Genomic DNA, 14,277 nt, shown 5'->3' with positions numbered 1-14,277 from the left:
GTTACATCTATAATAATATTATGGGTATAGGTAACTAAAGGAAAAGGAGAGTGTTTTAGCTTTTTTGTTTTGTTTTGTTGGTGGCATTTTAACCTAAGTGGTGTAAGGTAACGGAGCCCTGGTGGCACAGTGGTTAGGCACTTGGCTACTAACCCAAAGGTCGGCGATTCAACCCCACCAGCCGCTCCATGGGAGAAAGACATGGCAGTCTGCTTCCATAAAGATTTACAGCCTTGGAAACCTATGGTGCAGTTCTACTCTGTCCTGAAGGGTAGCTATGAGTTGGAATCAACTCAACGGCAATGGGTTTGGTTTTGGTTTGGTAGTCTAAGGTAACAATGCGATTACTCCCTTCACTAAAATCTTATATTCTTTTGTCAAATAATTTTTAGGAAAGGGATTACTCATTTGCATATTTCTACTCTCTTCTCCCACACATTACAAAGGGTATAAATACAAATTACTACTTTTTTACATTCTAAGTGTCTGGGTGGCAAAGTGAGTCATTCTAGCTGATGACGTTAAAGTGAGCCAAAGTTCTTTCTAAACAGGTTTATGCTCTCCCAAGTATCATTTTCTAATTGTTTTTTTTTTTAAAGTAAAATGCCAGTACCTAATAATTTTTTTTTGAAGTGATATCTAATTTAGCACTGAAGGCTTTCATTTTCACAGAGGGTTTATACAGTTAACTCAATGGATAAGGTGCCCCCTTGTAATAAGAGGCAAAAGCATACTTGAGTTTTAATGAAATCAGAGCCCAAAGACTGTCAAATAGAGCTTGCTATATTTAGAGCTCTGAAGCTAAATACCCACATCTGTTGCGGAGGTGATACGCACTAGAAGCCTAAACAACGTAGAGAAAGCTAACACTCCTTGCTATGAGGGTTTTATTTTTTTTCCGTAATGCCCCCTCCTCCACTACTATAATGTTCACAAACTGCAAAGTAAATATCCGAGTTGCATGACTATTTATGTATAGATTTTGGTAATTGTCTAAGGACATTCATTCCAAAATTTTCATAATTTAATGTTTAATTGCCGGTGTTTACTTATGTCCGTTCTTGTTAAAATGGAATTTTACTGGAAAACACATATCATTTGGCTGAAATATATTTGTACTGTGGAAGTGCTAAATTATGATTCCCATTGCTTCTGCATTAGACCTATCTGTGGCCTCAAACATATTTAGTATAATAGTTGCTTTCTTAACCAATGTCTACTTAACTGACTTGCCAGAATAACCAATGCTTCCTTCCCTCTATAAACCATACAGCTCCCCGTAGAATGCTGAATATTATTGGCTAGTTGGTTACCCTCTAGTCTTCCCGCATATTTCCGCCTCCCCCAGAGTCCGTTGTGATTGTCCCAGATTGTAAATATTAGTTGTACTTGTGTTGCAATTACATAATTTATTAATTATTACATAATTGTGGAGAAATCTGAGTGTGAAAGAGTTGTTCTATGATACAATTTTATAAAAGCAAATCACTAAAAAAAGTTGCTGCTGAAATGATGTGAGTCGGTTGGAATAGCAATAGTAAAATTCTAGATGGGTTCTTTACTCAGATTTCTTGAAAAATGTCTTTACAATCTTGCTTCCTTTTAGAGAAACTTAAATTTAAAACCTCCCATCTTTAACTTCCTTTTTTTTTTTTAATTATCTAACCAATTATCACCAGTTCTTACTGCATCAGATAAGAGTTTCCAAACTACCATAGTTTTGAAAACTGTTATTGGCTGTATTGGGTAGGTTTAAATAAGGCAGACCAAAGAAGAATTGATGCCTTTGAATTATGGTGTTGGTGAAGAATATTGAATATACCATGAACTGCCAGAAGAACAAACAAATCTGTCTTGGAAGAAGTATAGCCCAAATGCTCCTTAGAAGCAAGGATGGTGAGACTTCGTCTCACATACTTTGGACATGTTATCAGGAGAAGGACATCATGCTTGGTAAAGTAGAGAGTCAGCGAAAGAGAGGAAGACCCGTAACGATATGGGTTGACACAGTGACTATAACAGTGAGCTCAAGCATAGCAAGAACTGTGAGGGTGGCGCAGGACCGGGCAGTGTTTCATTCTATTGGACATAGGGCCGCTATGAGTCAGAACCAACCTGACAGCACGTAACAACACTATGATGAATCTATAAACCAAAAGAACCAAACCTGTTGCCATCGAGTTGATTCCAACTCAATAGCAACCCTATAGTAAATGAAATACCCATAAGCTTCAGCAGCTTTGACTTCTAGGCATTTTTGGTGGGCCTTTCTGTAGTTAGCAGAAAGCCCCTCTGCTATGATCTGTCAGCTTCTCTGTGTTACATGGCCTAATCTTTGGTGATTAAATGGTATGATAGTATATTTAAAAATATGTAACTCTGTTATTGTAAACTGAAATGCATTTTTTTCTACATTTCACAGTCACCTTAACCAGAAGACCCAGTTTGAAAATCCAGTGGAGGAAGCCAAAAGGAAAAAACAGTTAGGACAGGCTGACATTGGGTCTTCAAAACCAGGTAGAACTTTTTCTGTAATCTTTTCTTCTGAGGATAGCTTGTGAAATTAATATGCTGAATTCATAAAAGTGAGTTTGCTTGAATTTTCTATTGCTGGAGCTTTGAAATTCAACAAAGAATGTCTAATTTTTTGTCACTGCAAAGATATGAATAATCTTAATAAAACATTAGGACATTTGGAGAAAACTGTGATTTTTTTCCCATGCTGCTTATACAGAAGGAATGAAATTGTTGGGAGAAAGAATTGGGTAGATTTTTTATGGGTTGGAGGTTTTGTTTTAGATATGAAGGTTTGATTGCTTCCTTATGTTTAAGGCCAGGCAGTATTAATTCTCTAATTCATTGAAAGCTTCTCCCAAGTTAATTGCTTAAATCTGATGTCTGTAACCATTCAGGATTCTTCATTAACTGATAAGAATAAATACTAAATAAATCCACCAAATTATTTGCTTACATCATTGTTTCTCCAGTGTGATGGTAGGATATTAGTGATATCAGCATCATGTTTAAAATGCATCGGTCCTAAGATTCTGATAAGCCTAGTCATCTGCATTTTGAAAAAGCTGCCTTGGAAGTTCTTATGTTGTACTCATCTGTAAAATCGGGATAACAATAAATTCCTTTTAATAAAAAAAATCTCTTCAGGTGGTTATGAGGAGTATATAAAGTGCTTGTAAGGTATCTGACACATGGTGATCAATAATGATACTATTTATTGTTGTTAATAGAGATGTACAAGGAACAGTGATGGCATAACGGAGGCACTACTCAGCTCTGTTTTGATGGAGAAAGTCAGGGGGGCAGGGGAAGTTTCACAGTAAAGGAGATATTTGAACTGGGTCTTGAAGAGTCATGAAAAGTTAAACCAGGCAGAAAAAACTTTTAGAGGAGCAAAGAATCATTCCAGATAGAAGGAGCAGAATGTATGAAGTCATAGAGATGTGAAATGATGTGTCCAGATAGGAATGGCTACAGAATAGTGTTATTTCTGGAGTAGCAGTTAGGACATAGATTGTAGGGGTAGGCAGCCATGAGAAGAAGTAAGTTTCATAAAGAAATGGAGTGTGTGTGTCACATGTTGGTGAAAAGTCAAAGTTGAAGGTTGAAAAGTGTACATTGGATTTGAGAATATGGAGGTCATAAGTGGAGAGTGAAGCAAAATCGCAGTAAGATGAGGAAATGAGACATGAAGAAGTGGAGACAATGGTTATAGCCAACTTTTTTGATAGCTTGATTGTGAAGGAGGCTAGGCAGAGAGGACATTAACTGGAGAGGAATATGAATCCTCATTTTACAGAAAAGGAAGCTGAGGCTTTAGTAAAGATTCAGCCATTTGCTTAGGCTCATAGTGAGTAAATGTCAAGGCAGAATTTGAACCTAGTTTTACTGACTTTAAATTCAGGGTTCTTTGTACTATAATATATAGTCCCGGAATTCTCTTATCTTCTATGTCACAAATCAAGGAAGATAGTCTTTCCTCTACTAAACTATATGCTCCTTGAGGGCAGGGACCAGGTGCTTTATTGATTTAGCTAACCAGGCACTTTTCCTATGGGAAAAAGGTAAAGACTCAGCCCCTGTCCTTCAGGGGCTCACAACTTAGCCAGGGAAATAGGCACATAATTTTAGTACAGCAGCATGATAATAGAGAGATAAATAATAGTATTGGAACACAAAGGAGAGAGAAATTAAATCTGACTGTGGGAGGCCAAGAAAGCTTCCTAGAAATGATAGAAGTCATGCTAGTCCTGAAAGAATAATGGCCACTATTCATAAAGCCTTGGTGGTACAGTGGTTAAAGCACTCAGCTCCTCTGCAGGAGAAAGATGTGGCAGTCTGCTTCTGGAAGAGAGATGTGGCAGTGCTTCCATAAAGATTTACTGCCTTAGAAACCCTATGGGGAAATTCTACTCTGTCATATAGGGTCACTGTGAGTCTGTATCAACTCGAGGGCAACGGGTTTGGTTTTCTCTTTGAGTCACTGAGATAGTCAGATATACTATTCATATATGTCATCTCATTTAAGTCTCAAAATGTTCTCTGCAAGATTATTATTATTATGCTCATTTAGTTGATTTAATGGCATCAGGTTATCACTGTCTGATGCATCCATCTCTAGGATATACTTGCCACTTGAGTTTGTGAGCCAGGGAACCTCCTTCTTTAGACAGTATGTGTGGATCTGTATTCATCTACATTTATTGAGCTCTTAGTATTTATCAAGCCCTGCTTCCTATGTTTTTCATATATTACCTAATGTAATCTTTATGACAATCGCATGAATTAGATACTATTATTCCCATTTTATAGATGAGGCAACTGAGACTTGTTGTTGTTAGGTGCCATCGAGTCAGTTCTGATTCACAGTGAACCTGTGTACAACAGAACAAAACACTGCCCTGTCCTGCACCATCCTCACAGTTGTTCTTATGCTTGAGCTCGTTGTTGCCGCCACTGTGTCAGTCCATCTTGTTTAGTGTCTTCCTCTTTTTCGCTGACCCTCTACCAATCATGATGTCCTTCTCCAGGGACTGATCTCTCCTGATAACATGTCCAAAGTATGTGAGACATAGTCTCGCCATCCTTGCTTCTAAGGTGCAGTCTAAGACTTAGAAAGGTTAAATAACATGTCCAAGATCACTCAACTAAATTGCAAGGCTTGGATTTAAAACTGGGACTGTTAGGCCCAAAGACAGTATCTTTTTGGCTTTCTGATTCCCATTTTTCTGTGTTTAATTCTGATAAGACCTACTTCTGACCAACTTCTTGTTGGTTTTGGCTATTAATCTTTTCTAAAATTAGGTGTTAACTAGAACTTTCTCTGATCTCTTTAGTGTTTGCCCATCTTGACTCTTGTCCATTATATGCTGGTTTTCTAGTTTAGCCCTCAGAGGCAATCTTATTCCAATATTCATGGGGATGAAAGCATGGAATACCTAACCAGAAATATTTCAATATTTGACATAATAAGTGAGAATGGAATATTTCAGTAACGATATTGTCCTCAAGTACGTGATCATTAAATAAATGTTTTTGTCTACAAGAAGGCAGCACTGGTCGACAGTCATAAGGAACTTACATATCTGAATGGACATTGAACATGTCAATTAAATAATTTTTTAAATGTTAATATTTAGTTCAGAGGGTGGTTTGCTATTTTGAATGTCAAAGGCTCACCAAGAACACAGAAGTGCATTGACATATCACCATAAGTGGGCTAACTGAGAGGCCTGACAAAGTGCTATTTACTGTGGTGAATTCATGCTGTCCAGAGTCTAGTCCTCTATTTTACAAACCCTAAAATAGCTGGGTTTTTTTTTTTTTTTTTGTGTGTGTGTGTGTGTGTGTGTTTTAGCGTTAAGGATTTTTACTTGCAAGAGATCAAACAAATCTAGGGAGAACATATCAAATAAGGTAGACCTGCTCCCCAGCCAAACCTGTGTTAGTTAGCGCTTCCAGGGTGGCCCTACATTTTGAGAGAGCTATTTATGTAATGCACAGTGTGCGTAACCATATGGGGCAGCCCTAAGGATTGCTTTCTCCTAGTTGACAACGAATAGTAATGCACGTCTCTTAGAACACTTTTGCTAAGAAGGATGGCAGATATAAACAACTCTAGGCACAACACTAGCACTGAGTGTGATCTTAGTAGGAAACAAGCTGGTCTTGTTAATTTAAGTCATTAGGGAAGTGCAAACCGAAGCCACAATGAGATGCCACTCTATACCCATTAGAATGACTATAATAAAAATACACACAATAACAAGTGTTGACAAGGATGTAGGAAATTGGAATTTCTATGCATCTGTAATGTGAATGTAAATTGGCAAAGTCACTGTGGAAAAGAATTTGGCAGGTCTTCAAAATGTCAAACATAGTTGCCATTGATTCCAACTTATAGTGACCCTATAGGACAGAGTAGAACTGCCCCATAGGGTTTCCAAGGAGCAGCTGTGGATTTGAACTGCTGACCTTTTGGTTCACAGGCAAGCTCTTAGCCACTGCACCACCAGGACTCTATAGTTACCATACGACTCAGAAATTCCACTGGTAGGTATATACCTCCAATGTTAGGAGATCCCCAACACCACCTTCACTTCTGACACAATTGCAATTTCAGATCTCCAGAGTTACCCTCAGGCTCAGTAATTTACTGGAGTGACCACAGAACTCACTGAGAGCTGTTATCCTCGTGGTTACAGCTTATTACAGTGAAAGGATACAGATTAAAATTAGCCAAGGTAAGTAGTGCATGGAGCAGAGTCCTGGAGAGTTCCAAGGACAAAACTTACAGTTGTCCTCTCCCAGTAAAGTCATGGACAGTGCTAACTTCTGCCATAGTGATGTGTGACACTATGCACAGAGTATTGCCCACCAGGGAAGCTCACCCAAGCCTTGGTAGCCAGAGTTGTCATTGGGACTTTGTCATGTAGACATATTTAATTATTCACATGGCTGACCTCAGTCTCCAGCCCCTCCAAAGGTTGAGCTGATACCATGTGGCCCAAAGCCCCCACCATAAATCACATTGTTAGCGTAGACTATCTGGTGTGGCCCAAGGCCCCCAAGTAAACAGAGGTACTCCTATCAGGCAAGACAAATCAGGAGCTGAGGACAAAGGCCAGACCTCTCTTTGGGAAAGGTTAATCCTTTGCTACACAATACCAAAGAGAAATGAAAACATATATCCAAATAAAAACTTAGACATGAATGTTCATAGCAGCATTATTTATAATAACCAAAAAGTGGAAGCAACCCAAGTGTCTATCACATGATGAACAGATAAACAAAAGGTGGTACAATGGAATATTATTCATCATAAAAAGGAATCAAGTACTGATACATGCTACAACACAGATGAACCTTGGAAATATTATGCTAAGTGAAAGGAGCCAGTCAAAAGACCACATATTATATGATTTCATTGATATGAAATGTCCAAATTGGGCAAATCTATAAAGACAGAAAATTTCCTGGGGCTGGCCAGGTTGGGGAGAAATGGAGGGTGACGACTAATGGATACAGGGATTTCTTTTTGGGCAGAGGAAAATTTACTGAAATTAGATTGTGTTGATGGTTGTACAAACCAGTATATTACAAAAAAAAAATTGAATTATACATTAATAGCTGAGTTGTATGGTATATGAGTTACATCTGAATAAATACGGCAAAAATAGATTTGGCAGAAAATAAGCCATCTTAAAAAAGTTAATTTAAACAAAATTTTGTAAATTAAAAATCTATACAATTTGATCCTCTCAGGGTTTTCATAACTGCCTTAATGGCTGCCATGATGGTGGAGAGGTGGGGAAAGGTTCTAGGGTAGGAAAGGGAGGTGTTATTTGCAAATGTAAATCGCTTTTAGTTCTAGGATCATCTAAGGAAACTTTCAAAAAATAAGCTTTTTAAAGGGACTGTGTTTTTTCTTCCTAAAGCATCTGTTAAACATGAGTGAAGGGCAAAGAAACTTGAAGGTGTTTACTGGTTGTTCAAGGATTCACTCCTTCCATCAGATATAAATTAGAGGCTACAAAAAAACCTGGATTGTGAATTATACAAAGTTCTTTATATATTCTCTTTTTTGTCATTGTTTGTGTCATTGCCTTCATCTTCCATGTAGAAAGAGCTCATTGATGCTTATTCAAATAAAATCTATAGCTGAATAAATGTCTAAGACTTTCAGGACTTTGGTAATAAAGACTGTCCCTCAGTTGCATCATTTTGATTTTATGTAGTGAACTCTTTGGAGATGAGAGAAGTAAGTACAAATGGGGCAATGCAGAGGAGATATAAGAAGGTGCTTTTACCTTTCAGATAACGTTGTTGTTAGGTGCTATCGAGTCAGTTCCTACTCATAGCAACCTGGTGTACAGCAGAACAAAACACTGCCTGGTCCTGTGCCATCCTCACAATCATTGCTGTATTTGAGGCGGTTGTTGCAGCCACTGTATCAATCCATTTTATTGAGGATCTTCCTCTTTTTAGCTGACCCTCTGCTTTACCAAGCATAATGTCCTCCCGGGACTGGTCCCTTCTAATAACATGTCCAAAGTATATGAGACAAAGTCTCACCATCCTCGCTCTTAAGGAGCATTCTGGCTGTGCTTCTTCCAAGACAGATTTGTTTGTTCTTCCGGCATTCCATAGCATATTCAATATTCTTTGCCAACACCGCAATTCAAAGGCATCGATTCTTCTTCATTCTTCCTTATTCATTGTCCAGCTTTCGCATGCATATGGACCGACTGAAAATACCATGGCTTAGGTCAGGCACACCTTAGTCCTCACAGTGACATCTTTGCTTTTGAACACTTTCAAGAGGTCTTTTGCAGCAGATTTGCCAATGCAATGCGTCGTTTGATTTCTTGACAGCTGCTTCCATGGGTGTTGATTGTGGATCCAAGTGAAATGAAATCCTTGAGAACTTCAGTCTTTTCTCTGTTTATCATGGTGTTGCTTATTGGTCCAGTTGTGAGGTTTTTGTTTTCTTTATATTGAGGTGCAATCCATACAGAAAGCTGTAGTCTTTGATCTTCATCAGTAAGTGCGTCAAGTTCTCTTGGCTTTCAGCAAGGAAGGTTGTGTCATCTGCATATCACAGGTTGTGTTAATGAGTCTTCCTCCAAAACTGATGCTGTGTTCTTCAAATAACATAGAATTCTGTAATAGAAAAATTATTCATTAGCTAAGATTCTTTTTCAATGACTTAACTTAGGAGTTTCAATCCTAACTGTTTAACATTAGATTCTTTCTAATTTTGTTTCCTTTATGGTTTGTTAGACTTAAGCTATATATACTATCTTGAAGATTGGCTTTGAGGACTGTATTTGTTGTCATAGCTTTTGTTCCCAAACTCATTTTTCATTTTGGCACAGATGTGGACAAATCACACTTTACTCGAGATCCATCCCAGCTTAAAGGTGTCCTTGTTCGAGCATCACTGAAAAAAAGCACAATGGGATTTGGTTTTACCATTATTGGTGGAGATAGGCCTGATGAGTTCCTACAAGTGAAAAATGTTCTGAAAGATGGTCCTGCCGCTCAGGATGGGAAAATTGCACCAGGTAATTTTCTTTTGAGAACTGTATTTTTCAGAATTACTTGAAGAATGGTGGCACTATGATAAAAATTATAATGATGAGAGTTTTTTTTTAAATTTATTTACATATATCATACTAAATTATATAAACTGGAGAGGGTGACTCCTGTATTAAAATAATTTATCCTCTGATAGTTTATATAACTTTGAAATAATCTCTTGCCTATACTAAGCTAAGGATTTATTAACATCTCAGAAAACTATTTGGTTGTTTAATTTTCTTTGATTATGTGATACTTTTGGAGCAATCTAACATTTACCTGTAGTTTTCTTTGAAAAAATGGTTTATTCGGATGTTTATAGTGATATCAAGCAAATTGCTTTATCTAGCAGTTTTTCCCAAGTATTTTTGCTTCCCTAGTCTTGTTGGCTGTTAGTAAAATTGAACTTCTGTGTTAAGAATTAATAGAAACACGTATTACTATTTTTACAGAATTGTATAAACTTAAGTTGTCTTTTATATAGTATAACCAAAGTCTTTGTTTGGTAATTGTTAGATATTTTAATATGGCTGACAGTCTTTGTGGCCGAGGAGGTTGGAGGGGGTTCAAGACTAGTTACTGATCATGAGGGAGGTTTTTAGTCACTTTTTTCTAGAAGGTTTTTAGTATTCTGTTGAAGTTTCTTCTTGTAGTATTTACTAGACTTTTCTAATCTTCTGTTATTTGACATACCATGTAAATATGGCCCCAATTTGGATTATTCCGTTTTCATAGTACCTTTTAATGACGGATACCAAGTAATTTTCAGTTAGAATATAAAGATATATTATATTATGCTTTTCTATCAAGATGATAGAAAGTTGAAACAAGAAAACTCAAAATAATTGAAAGTTATATTTATAAACAAAATTATTTTTAGCTCTCGTTTAATAAAAATAACAAACTCTGGAGATTAAAATTAATAGTAAGGTTTTTATTTAGTTCCAACTTTATCTTTTTTAACATTTGTCTGTGAGACATATCTCTTAGCTATCCTGTATCCTCTCAGGATTTTATAATATTGATTCAGATTTGTCTGAAACTGTTATAATGTAATTTGCATACCAATACAAAACTTCCATAAAAAATTTTGGGAGATTTTTCCAGAAGCAGAAAGTCAAAATTTTATTTCTAATTAGTCTAACTTCTGTATCTTTAAAGATCATGAAATAAATTTCCACAGACTAGCATCTGTTTTTAACACTATTTGTGTCGATCTTTTAAAGGCTAACCATAATCAGAACAAATTAAAGCAATTTTATTTGGAAATAACCTTTTAAATAATGACATTCAAATAAAAACTACAAATGAATGAGACAACAGACGACAAATTTTAAAAAGCCAAGGCTGCATTAGAAGAATACCCAACTGATGAATGTCAAGTGGCAATGATTCTTCAGAGGTCATAACGTAAAATTGGGAAAGCAAAAGTAACTTTTATAAGAATTAATTTAGCTGGCTTTTCAGTGTCTTAAATAACTACCCTTTGCTTCTGTTGGGTTTTTTGTCACTTGTTTCTTCTTTTGAAATCTGATTTACAGTAAATTAAAAATCTCTACAAAATATTCCTAAATTAATATTATTCTAATCCTCAGTTCTGCATTTCTTAAACAAGGATGAATTTTCAAGTACATTTTAATCAGTGGCTTCTTAAAACCAAGAAATAAGTTACCGTTTAAAGATAGACTGTACAAGTAACCACTGGAGTCATTTGCTTCTTTTCTACATATTAAATAGCTACTATGGTGTGCCTAGTTTTGTGTGACCTCTTAGGTGTGACTCAGAGGATATGCTAACAAAGATAATATGAATTTATGGGTTTTTGTTTTTTTTTCACTCATTTACTTGAACTTAAGGTCATAACTCATTGCTGCTAAAATAACGAGGATTTTAGACACTTATATATGCCTTTCAGCAAGGAATCACAAAAGGGAGAATGACATGTCTGTGTTGGAAATCTGTTTTTTTCAACAGTTAATCCACAGTAAGAGGATTCCAGAATTCAAATTTAGATGCTAACTTAAAGTTACTTTTGCCTCCCCATCCCAAAGAATTAAATTTGGAAGTAACTTATTTGGGAATTCACAGTTTTTTTGTAACATGATTATGTTTTACCAGGTGATGTTATTGTAGACATCAATGGCAACTGTGTCCTTGGTCATACCCATGCAGATGTTGTCCAGATGTTTCAATTGGTACCTGTCAATCAGTATGTAAACCTCACTTTATGTCGTGGTTATCCACTTCCTGATGACAATGAAGACCCTGTTGTAGACATTGTTGCTGCTACCCCTGTCATCAATGGACAGTCATTAACTAAGGGAGAGACTGGCATGAATACTCAGGATTTTAAGCCAGGAGCAATGGTTATGGACCAGAATGGAAAACTGGGACACACCCTGACCAGTGATCGTCTCAATGGACCGTCAGATCCGAGTGAGCAGAGAGCATCCATGGCATCATCAGGCAGCTCCCAGCCTGAACTGGTGACTATCTCTCTGATTAAGGGCCCTAAAGGCTTTGGGTTTGCAATTGCCGACAGCCCAACTGGACAGAAGGTGAAAATGATATTGGATAGCCAGTGGTGTCAAGGTCTTCAGAAAGGGGATATAATTAAGGAGATTTACCATCAAAATGTGCAGAATTTAACACATCTCCAAGTGGTAGAAGTGCTAAAGCAGTTTCCAGTAGGTGCAGATGTACCTTTGCTTATCTTAAGAGGAGGTGAGTAAAAACACAACAAGGAAGACTCTTCAGTGTTCATGCATTTATAACTGTTAATTAATTATCCTTCCTTACAGGTCAGGGTGTCTCTTTTCCCAACAGACTTAACTGGTAACTAGTGTCCATTTTTCTTAGGGTTCTGTCTGCTTCCATAAGCAGTGTCTTTTTTAGAAGTTTTTTTGTTTTGTTATCAGTGGTTTCATTTGTATCCGTTGTGGGTTTTTGTCCCTTCTGTATGCTCTTAAAAATCTGATATATAGCTTTAATGATCAGGGAGAATCACAGCATTGTGCTATTTCCAATAAAATATATCTGCTTAATTTCATTTTCTCTGTTGATGACCATAATAGAAATTGACTCTTTCGACTTATGATGGTGTTCATCTGGATCTCTGTACTGCACCAAAGGTGTTTTCAAAAAGCAAAGATCTCTATGGATAAGTGAAATACTGGATTGTGTATTAACCTGTTCTGCAGAAGCAATCATGATAGCTTGTGCTTATAAAGCTTTTATCTTAAGTTCTGGTATCTACTGGTAAATGTTAATTAAGCCCCCCAGTGCTCCTATGAGAGAAATGTAATTCTCATTTTCCAAGATCATCAGCTGACTTGAACTGCTCCCACATACTACAAATCCAGTTCCAAGGACTAATTGCCAAGTTACATTTTAATAGACTTTCTTAGATCCATGCCTATGAATGTCTAGTATTTTAAAGAATAAAATTTAGCCGTTCACTCTTTTATCTCTCTGGCTTTTATTTTTCTTTTTTGAGGCAAATGAACACTTAATTTCAATGGTGCAAAGTAATGAGAAGTTTTTCTTCTTCTCATTACTTTGCACCATTTTCATTCTTCTCTGGGTGATATGGTAGAATGTGTTCAGAGTAAGGTAAAAATCACTTTGTGCATGCCATAGAGCTATCCAGGTCTCTAACAAATATAACCAAGAGGCCGGGGTTTGATGTCAGGCAGGTTCAACAGCAGTTTCCTGCCTTGCCACTTACTGGTTCTCTGGTGCAAGGAAGTAATGTTAATCTGTTTGAGCCTTGGTTTACCTTGTCTATAAAATGGTGATAACATTTATGCCTTAGGATTGTCATAGAATTAAATAAGATAATATATATATAATACCTAGCACATAGGAGGTGTTGGACATAGAATTTACTAGTCAACAAAAAGTTAAAGCTAGTTTTATCATAAACATAAGCAAGCAGTATTTGTGATCTAGGATTGTTTCCTCTATTTCTAAAACTTGACTTGTTTTTTTAAAGGTCCTCCTTCACCAACTAAAACTACCAAAATGGTGAGTATTCAGTTGTCCTCAAATCCTTCTTCCCAACACACCAAGAGAGATGATGTGTTCCCCTCTGTTAGAGCAATCATTGTGGTGGTGATTATGGACTGGGAGGATCAGGAGGCTTGTTGCCCTGGGCTTGTATCACAAGCTCTAAGAGAGTGCATGAGTTAGAAAAAGGCCCTAGTTAGGGGGTGTACTCATGAGTTGGAATTGACTTGACAGCAGTGTGTTTTTATTTTTTTAGGGGGTGTGCTCTCCCGGTTAAGTATTTCTGTTAGAGAAATACTAGTGACCCATACTAGCAATAATCCTATCCCGTAAGTAGTAAAATGTAGAGCCTACTTAGGGATCCTTTTACTTTCTTTATGTTTTAGAGATGCAAGGGTACAAAGTAGTTAAAGGAATGCCCCTCCAGAAATCCCTTCAAATGTGAGGGTGAACTATTACATCTTGCTGCTGCCCAGAGAAAAGATGTGATAGCTTCACATAATTTCATGGGACTGTAAATACTCACATATAGATAACCTGCTTACATTTATGACTCAACAAGACTTTCTAGAGTAATTGTGGCCCTCTGTACTCACTTTGCTTGTTATCGAAGTAAACCCAAACCCATTGCCATCAAGTCGATTCTGACTCATAGTGACCCTATAGGACAGA

General features: G+C 36.9%; 1 protein-coding gene across 1 annotated transcript in view; it reads left to right on the top strand.

Moving 5' to 3' along the window:
• The window catches only part of MAGI3 (membrane associated guanylate kinase, WW and PDZ domain containing 3), a 250,383-nt gene that overhangs the window by 194,576 nt on the left and 41,530 nt on the right, over positions 1-14,277 (top strand). The window contains exons 7-10 of the mRNA XM_004380440.3: positions 2,423-2,517; positions 9,393-9,581; positions 11,716-12,321; positions 13,592-13,623. Coding sequence (XP_004380497.1) covers positions 2,423-2,517; positions 9,393-9,581; positions 11,716-12,321; positions 13,592-13,623 — 922 coding nt within the window. The remainder of the gene's footprint in view (positions 1-2,422; positions 2,518-9,392; positions 9,582-11,715; positions 12,322-13,591; positions 13,624-14,277) is intronic.

This window comes from Trichechus manatus, unplaced genomic scaffold, assembly GCF_000243295.1.
Source record: "Trichechus manatus latirostris isolate Lorelei unplaced genomic scaffold, TriManLat1.0 scaffold00073, whole genome shotgun sequence".
Lineage (NCBI taxonomy): Eukaryota > Metazoa > Chordata > Mammalia > Sirenia > Trichechidae > Trichechus > Trichechus manatus.
The sequence above is the reverse complement of the archived record's forward strand: the minus strand, read 5'-3'. Positions and strand labels throughout refer to the sequence as shown.